The sequence below is a fragment of the Chanodichthys erythropterus genome, chromosome 5, assembly GCF_024489055.1.
Source record: "Chanodichthys erythropterus isolate Z2021 chromosome 5, ASM2448905v1, whole genome shotgun sequence".
NCBI classification, from domain to species: Eukaryota; Metazoa; Chordata; class Actinopteri; order Cypriniformes; family Xenocyprididae; genus Chanodichthys; species Chanodichthys erythropterus.
Genome location: NC_090225.1, coordinates 30,066,140 through 30,074,929, shown reverse-complemented (window position 1 = coordinate 30,074,929; position 8,790 = coordinate 30,066,140). Strand labels below are relative to the sequence as shown.

The window sequence follows — 8,790 nt, the reverse complement described above, 5'->3', positions numbered from 1 at the left end:
GCCTCAGGAGTCAGTGCATGAACTAGCTCAAGTTGTGCGTGCACCAACACAAGACTGCATCCCTGAAAAGTGTTGAAAGCGGTAGTCCGTCCCACACTCTGGAGGGTTTGCATCAACCTCTAGCGGTCGTATATAAAACATCGTTGACCTGAGGCATGAATGCAAGCTCACCGTGAAATGAGAGACACTTGATATATGAGACCTTTCGTGATTAGTCAAAGGAAAAGTCCAGGCGGGCAAACACCTGTCAGCTTTATTTCAGCGCTGCTCGCTCTGCTGCCTTATATTCGAGCTCACAACTATTGAGCGCGCTTCGCGGTGCGCAGTGCCATTATCTGTAAAATGATGAGACTTTTGCAAACTAAAATCTTGCAAACGCTAGGCTTATATAATAATACTGAAGGATTATGATCGGATTATATGCATTGTACCCACGTATTCATTTCTTTACAAAACTAAAACTTTGAGGATATAGGCTCACCTATGCAGTCTAAGCAAAGGCTGGCTGCTTTGAAGGATGTTTTGGTGACTGTATACATCTTTAGAAAAATGGAAAGAACACAGTTGATAGTGTTATGACTTTGCCTACCGTCCTTGATGACTTACTGTTATAAAACTTTTGACCGGTAATGTAAAAATCCAATGAATATCAACTCCCCGTGAGGGCACTTAAATATCTGAAGGTGAATCCTTTGAGGTTCCAACGTATAACTACGTATTAACAATGAGACCAGGCTGGAGGTTCAGATGAAGACCGAGCGGCAAGTCTTGTCAGGGAACATCCTAGATGTTAGAAAGAGCAACAGCGCCATCTAGGACTGGATCTGCGGCTGAGTGCAATTACAAGAGAGCCGCGTTTTGAACAGTAAAGCTTTTAAGTAGCACTTTAGCTTTAAAATCCCCCTGAAATCAAAATGTAAGTTTTTTTTTTTTTTTTAGCTTTTAGTATGAATATGTTAGTCTTAAGGTTGTGAATAAGCTGGTGTGCTCCTAAACAAAGACACAATTCGCATTTAGGAGATTTAAGCATTCAAAAATTACCGTCTCTCACTTACGCTAAAATGGATCACGGATTTTCATGACATCACTGCGGATCACAGATCTCCTGTCCAATCAGATGCTCTATAGAGTCTGAAGTCCCTCCCCCTACATTATAAATATGCTGAAGCTGCGGCTGACTTCGGTCACTTGTTCACACATTTACTGTTTTCTACATGAATGGCACATAGAGCACTATATAGGGGACAGGGAATGATTCCGACAGTGTACATATGCTTTCCACTGAAGCGTCTGGTTTCACGTTAGTGTCACGTGAACCGCTGCAGCGTGTGCACAGTCTGCTCCGGTCCAGAGACCCGAGAGCATAGAGCGGATCATATTTTAAAGCGATATGGAGGAGTTTATGAGGAGAAACGGTTAAAGATTATAAGGAAAATGAAGCTTTACCAAGTTCAACAGCTCTGGCCGAACCTTGATATAAATAAAACGCTATTGGCTATTTTAAAAAAAGGGGAGGAGCTGAGGTCTTCCCCTTTTAGTTGAAATTACATCAACACATTGAATAATGCTGCGTGTTCCAAGACACTTCAGTGGGCCTTTAATGCTGAATGTATGAGATCTTCTAACCCTAAGAACATCCCCGTGTCACGTATTCTTCCACGCAAACAGATCAAACTAATTCAGAATAATTTGATTAGATTACCTGTTACCTATTAATTCACCATGAACATATTTCATGCTATTATATATTAGCAGAGTACAATTTTAAAATGTCAGTGATCAATTGATTGCAGGGCAGAGACAGGAATCCAACAATGTTTTTTTTTGCTCCTCACATTTAGATTTTCAGGGTTCCATTTATGACCATGTTATGGGACACTATATGAATAGGGCTAATAACCATATAGTACACATTCACCACATCATAAATTATAGTATTTTTGTAACAGAACATGAAGCAACAACAGCAACAAAAAAAATAATAAAAAAGTTTTAATTAATATTATTATTAAAAGTCAAACACATGACTGTAATAAAAAAATAATCACTGCAAAAATAAGAAAGCGCTCTCACAGGAGAAGCTGTAACTGATATCAGTTCTTATAAATAACAAAAAATTATACATTTATGTGAAGGTGTGCTTTATTACACACCCTTTATCAACCAAGGGAGAAAAAAAGACAATTTGCTGTAGAGGAAGGTGGCTTAAAATGCACATGATAAATTTGTTCATTTTAACATTTAATACAGATATGATCTAACCACGCTCACTGTAATCTGAAGACTATGGAAAGCCTGGAAAATATCAGAGAATTATAAAATTGTGATCCCAGGCCTGGAAAAGGTGTGGAAATGAATAAAATCTTAAACATTAATGAAAAAGTCCTGGACATTTCTATAGTGAATATATACTTTTTCTGCTCTAAAATATTAAACAATTTTTTTTAAATGTTTCCTGTAATCACAAATGCCTGGAAAAGTCATGGAAATTCGTTGGTCGCTACATGTGGGAACCCCTAGTAGGAATATATCTAAAGGGACGAGAATGATCATGGATGTCTGCGAGATATTGCGAAGAAGGCATGAAGCGCTGCAGAAGAACTCCCATAACTTGAAAGCTGCAAAAGAAACATCCGACCACAAAGAAACACAAACGCGAAATGGACAGTAAATCTGGCATCATAAATACATCGAGATGATTGGCTGGTGATGGTTGAACGCCACTTGGGGGAGCAAGAGAGTGAGGAAAACGAGTCGACGTCTAGGTAGAATTTCCACTGCGAGAGTTGCAGAGCTCCTCACACTGGATGCTTTTCACAAGTGTTCGGCTGATGCTTTTTATTCCTCGTGAATAAATCATGGCACATCTCAGCTTATGACACAGTAAGACAAGTGTTGAATCGAGTCGTGGACAATCGCTGGTGTTAATGTAGGCAGCGTCATCTTATTATTTACACTTTAAGAGGTACTTCATGTGTCCATGAGTGTGAGACACTCTTGATCATCCTGAGATTGGAAAGATTGGCTGTTACTGTTTTCTTTCATTCACCGAGCAGCACCGCATCCAGACTGTCTGCATTCCAGCCAAAGCTCCTTCAATAGTTTGGCCCTTTACTGAAAGGATCTCTTCGCAACATCGCGCTGTAGCACATGGACGGATGGCACACACCTGGCTGGCCGGGCTCACCGGGGTGCCCTCTCTTCCCCTCCTCGCCGCTGTGACCAGGCGGGCCCGGCTTTCCTGGCTGACCTGGTTTTCCCACTCCTGCCGGACCCATTGGACCTGGAGCCAAAGTGAGATTCTGTGTCAAAGTGATATTCTGACAGTTTCTATAATAAATAAAAGCATTCCAGCTCTTGTGTGTTCATCTTAAACTACTGTCCACCATGTAAATAATTACATCTGGGTTCTACATTATTTTAAATGTTTAAATGTATGTAATCAACGACACAGCATACAGTATGTCTAACATAATTCTTTGTATTTTCAGTCTTAGAAGTAATAATGGTAGCATTTTATTTTACACTTTCCTGGTACATATATAGCAATTATATTGTACATACAGGTAAAAGAGTGGTAACACAAGGTACTTACCTGACATGTATGTACATGGAAACTAATAAGAAACGCCAATGTACTTTCCAACGGTACATAGATGATAATTACTTTGTACCTATAGACAAGTGTTGGGTAATAACAGGCGCTTACTTATAGTGTCCGTATATATAGTAACTAACAGACACATTACTGTACTTACTAATGGTATGTACATGTATGTTGTATTCACGGACACGTATGGACACACATAACAGACACTTACTTACAGTGTGTGCATGTTAACAACAGTACAAAACAGAGGCTTACCAAATAGTGTTTTCTCACTGATGCCATTTAAAAAACAAGAAATAAAGTAATTGTTTTGCTGCACTTTATGTATTGTTTTATGAACTGTTAATGCTAAATTGCTCTCCACAACAGTGCATCTTATTTTACAGTCCTTACTAGTTAATATGCTTAAGCTTATTATTACAAAGGTTAAAGAGCTGGTAATTCCTATGTAATGTTTATGTACAAGGGAGCACTTTATTTTATAGTTCCATGTATTCACTATGAATGTACTAGTGAATATTCCAATTAGTTAATGTGTAAGTTACACCTGAGGGGCCGGCTGCATAAACTTAGCCTCTGTGTTAAAACTGTGACTGAAGATCTAGCCACTGGTAAGAGCTGGTAATTCCTATGTAATGATTATGTACAAGGATGCACTTTATTTTACAGTCCTATTCCCATGTACTTACTATGAACGTACTAACTAGTGAATATACCAGTTAGTTAATGCGGAAGTTACACATTACTTAGGTTGGGGGGTTCCTGTTATTACCCACAATTGTCTGTAAGTACTACATAGTTACCATGTACATACCATTAGTAAGTACAGTAATGTGTCTGTCAAGTTACCACAAATAAGTGCCTGTTATTACTCACACTTGTCCGTAAGTACAACATAGTTACCATGTACATACCATTAGTAAGTACAGTAATGTGTCTGTTAGTTACTATATATACGGACACTATAAGTAAGCGCCTGTTATTACCCAACACTTGTCTATAGGTACAAAGTAATTATCATCTATGTACCGTTGGAAAGTACATTGGTGTTTCTTATTAGTTTCCATGTACATACATGTCGGGTAAGTACCTTGTGTTACCACTCTTTTACCTTTATGTACGACATAATTATTATATATGTACCAGGACAGTACACGACACGTACTGTAAAATTAAGTGCTACTTAGATTATGAATCTTTAAATTCACACAGGAATTGTCAATTTAATAATTAGTGTTAGTAGTGGTGCTGCATCTGCTCACCTGGTGGTCCTGGGAGACCTGGGTCTCCAATTCCTGACCGTCCTTGATTTCCTTTATCACCTTTTTCTCCTGGATCACCTGAACATAGCCAGAAAAAAATCAGTTTGTGTGCTTCAAAACAAACAAACTAAATTATTATATGCACATGTATGCTGATACAGATTTTACTTTGGAAGCTATTAAAGATTTCTGTCCCTCTATTGACAGTCCACGCAACTACCACTTTGATGCTTCAAGAAGTTCATTGAGATTGTAAAACTAATCCATATGAATTGAGCGATTTAATCCAAATTTTCTGAAGAGACAAGTGTGCTTTATATGATAAACAGATTTAATTTAGGCTTTTATCCAAATGTAAACATCCATCAACGCACACATCGGATATGGTAAACGGAAGCTCAAGCATGTTTGCTTGAAGTGCAAGAACCAATGAGGTTCAGTCTCATGTTACGCAGCGCGTTTGAGCTTCTGCTCTTTATGAACTTTTTGAAGCATCAAAGTTCTAGTTGCGTGGACTGTCAATGTTAGGACAGAAATCTCTCAGATTTTATTAAATATCTTCATTTGGTTTCGAAGATGAAACAAGATGAGGGTGAGCAATTAATGATAGCCATAGCAACCAATGAACAGGGGCAAAGGAAACGTGAACTAATGAACATGAACATGAAATGAATGTTTTGTGGGCATTCAGGGAACTGTCCTCAGTTGGTTTAAATCATATTTAACAAATAGAAGTTTCTCTGTTAGATTAGGTAATTTTTCTTCTAACTCAACTCTCCTGTGGAGTTTTGTTCTCTGTATTTACTTCCTCCGGTTCAGAAAGCACGGTTTATCATATCACTACTATGCAGATGATACCCATATTTATTTACCTCTGAAACGCAACAAACATCTTTTTGCATGCCTAGATGAAGTAAAAATGTGGTTCTCTCAAAATGTCTTATTTCTGAATGAATCAAAGGACAAGGTTATGTCTTTGGCCCCCATAAAAAGCTCTGGGAGCAGAAGCATTGACCTGGACTACTTTGCTCCTTTTACCTCATCCTGCATTAAAAACTTAGGTGTTTTTTGGGATCAAAACATCAAAAGAAAAACAAATAAATGCAGTGATGAGCTCTTGTTTTTTTAGCTGCGTCTTCTCTCTAAGATTAAATCCTCTCTCTTAGAAAACCTTAGAGGTCGCCATCCATGCACTCATTACGTCTCGCTTGGATTACTGCAGCTCTCTTTACTATGGCATGTCCAAATCCTCTATTGCTCATCTCCAATTATAGCAAAATGCAGCTGCAAAATCCTCAAAAGAAAACACAAATCTGATCACGTTACTCCAATTTTGAGGTCGCTGCATTGGTTACCTTTGCATTTTAGAACAGAATTTAAAATTCTTCATGTTTTTAAATCATTAAATAACCAGGCACCGAGCTATTTGTCTGAGCTACTCTATCCATACAATCCCACACGAAATCTGAGGTCCAGTGATAAGAGACTTCTCTCTGTCCCCAGATCGTGATTAAAGCATAGAGATAGAGCCTTTGCTATTGTTGGCCCTCGGCTGTGGAACAGCCTTCCGGATTATATCAGATCGGCACAGTTTTTAACTGTTTTTAAATCTTCTATTAAAACCTATTTTTTTCCCCTTGGCTTTCAATTCATTGTGAGCTTCTGTCATGAATGTGTGGTTTGCTCGGTTTCTCTTCCTCTTCTGTTTTGTTCAGCCATATTTGCTGTTTTTAAATGTGCTATATATATGAAATAACCTTGAACCTAACACAGGTAAACTTAGGGGCCATTTACCCGACACCATTTTCAACTAAAAAACAAAATCTTTTTATGCTTTTTCGCTGTTCATTTACACGACAACAGCGTTTTGGGTGCCTGCACACGCAAAATTTGAAAACGGGTTTTTAAAGTTTTTGAAAATTATACCATTATTGTCTCTGTGTAAACTACAAAAAAAGTGAATTTGTGAAAACAGTGAGGCAAGTGCATGCATATAACTTGTTCAGTCTATAAGTGCGTAGTATTTCTTTACAAAGCGACATCGCCAACTACTGCCCAGGCAGCAGAATACAGCATTTTTAGTCGCTTTCGCGGATCCGTGTGAACGAGGATCATTTTGACAAACGTTGTCATGTCATCTATGCATTAAAAAATGCAAATGAAAACTTTTTCCGTTTTTAGCTCATCATCATCAAGTAAACATACCACAAACTTAGTACAAACTAAACAGAAATTTCACATGACACACAGCACAAGACACATCTAGAGAAAACACACTCCCCCCTCTGTAATTAACACAGAGATGTTACTTCTACCTGAATCGCAGACATGGGGTGATAAGACCTGTAACTCAAATGTTGTTCAGAAAACTAGTCTCGTCTGAATAGGGCTAAAGGGAAATTTGTTCTTGTTGTTTTTGCTCCTAGTAGTTATTCATGCAGCTACTATAATGAATGATTCATGCTTCAAAATTAAAGGTTACACTGAAGTTAGTTCAATACAATGCAATTCAACTGAAATACTACTATTTGATACCGTGTCTACACCAGACATGAGTGGCACACTGCCACGATACTAGACAGCTGTCTACATTGATACAACACACCTTTAGTTGACAGACACCCAGTTTCTATAGCTGCTACAGCCACTTTATGAAATCAAATTATTTTATGAACAAATTTCAAACTATATGAAAACATGAAAACATTTAAGAAGTTATTTTTTTCATTAAAACCAGTTTGTCATGTTAGTCTGTCTACAAATAATCTTTTTTCTAATGATGTATGCAGTTGTAGCAATACAAATGGTATAACAATTATATAAACCAATTGATATAAATACATTTTTTTTTTTTACTAATTGATATCTGAACATTCTGAGATAATGTACAGCCCTGTAGTAATAGTGTGATACGTATGTAGCATGTCTGTACCTTTCATGCCAGCAATACCAGGCCGCCCAGGTAAACCCCGCTGCCCTTGCAGTCCGTTAGAACCAGACAAACCTGGGAATCCTCGAGAGCCATGAGGGCCTGGTGGCCCTGGAGGCCCTGGGGGTCCCACGCGTGTGTAGCAGTGCTCACAGCTTCTGTGATGATTGTGCTGGCTACTCAATAGAAGAGCAGGTATCTCAGCTGTAACCCCCAAAAAATAATAAGACATCTGTCTCAACTTATGAACATGTACATTCAGGGATTAAAACTTTTCACTCACCAGCCAATTTGGCTACTACATTTAGTTGACTAGCCAAAACAGAAATATCAGAAATAAATGGTATCAAAATTACTTAAATGCTTAAATTTAAATATATTTATTATTAAATCAGATTCTGAATCATTGAATGCATTTTAAATGTATTACATTAAATCCCTGTTTGCGGATACATAAAAATAAAATAGCAATTTTATCTTTATATATATATATATATATATATATATATATATATATATATATATATATATATATATATATATATATATATATATTCTGTGCAATATAGTGAAACACCTTTGGGTACTCACATCGAAGGATGTCTCTGCAAATCTGTTGAATGTGTTGCTCTGAAAACTCTCTGCCCTGCAAAAACACATGGGAACAAGAGTTTCTGTTCAACTGTCCATGCAGTATTATATCCTCCATTGACTAGATTATCTTACTGGAGAGTGCAACAATTAACGATACAGTTATTTGGAAACATTATACATACAGGTCGTCCCTCGGGTCCAGGTGGTCCCGGGGGGCCTATTTCTCCTATTTCTCCTCTGGGCCCTGAGGGTCCCGTCTGTCCTCGCTGTCCAGGAGGCCCCTGGTGGCCGTTCGGACCCCTCTGCCCCGGCTCTCCTGCTGTCCCTTTCTGACATGCGCACAAACACAACTCAACACACTCACAGTAGAGCTAATGGGTGACAGTACATTCAGA

The 8,790-nt window shown here is 38.1% G+C and overlaps 1 protein-coding gene across 1 annotated transcript in view; it reads right to left on the bottom strand.

The window, feature by feature from the left end:
* Positions 1-2,178: 2,178 nt before the first annotated feature.
* The window catches only part of col21a1 (collagen, type XXI, alpha 1), an 86,730-nt gene continuing 80,118 nt past the window's right edge, over positions 2,179-8,790 (bottom strand). Inside the window, exons 25-29 of the mRNA XM_067386863.1 lie at positions 8,578-8,724; positions 8,393-8,447; positions 7,805-8,005; positions 4,873-4,950; positions 2,179-3,283 (exon numbers count right to left, since the gene is read on the bottom strand). Coding sequence (XP_067242964.1) covers positions 3,096-3,283; positions 4,873-4,950; positions 7,805-8,005; positions 8,393-8,447; positions 8,578-8,724 — 669 coding nt within the window. The 3' untranslated portion in view covers positions 2,179-3,095. The remainder of the gene's footprint in view (positions 3,284-4,872; positions 4,951-7,804; positions 8,006-8,392; positions 8,448-8,577; positions 8,725-8,790) is intronic.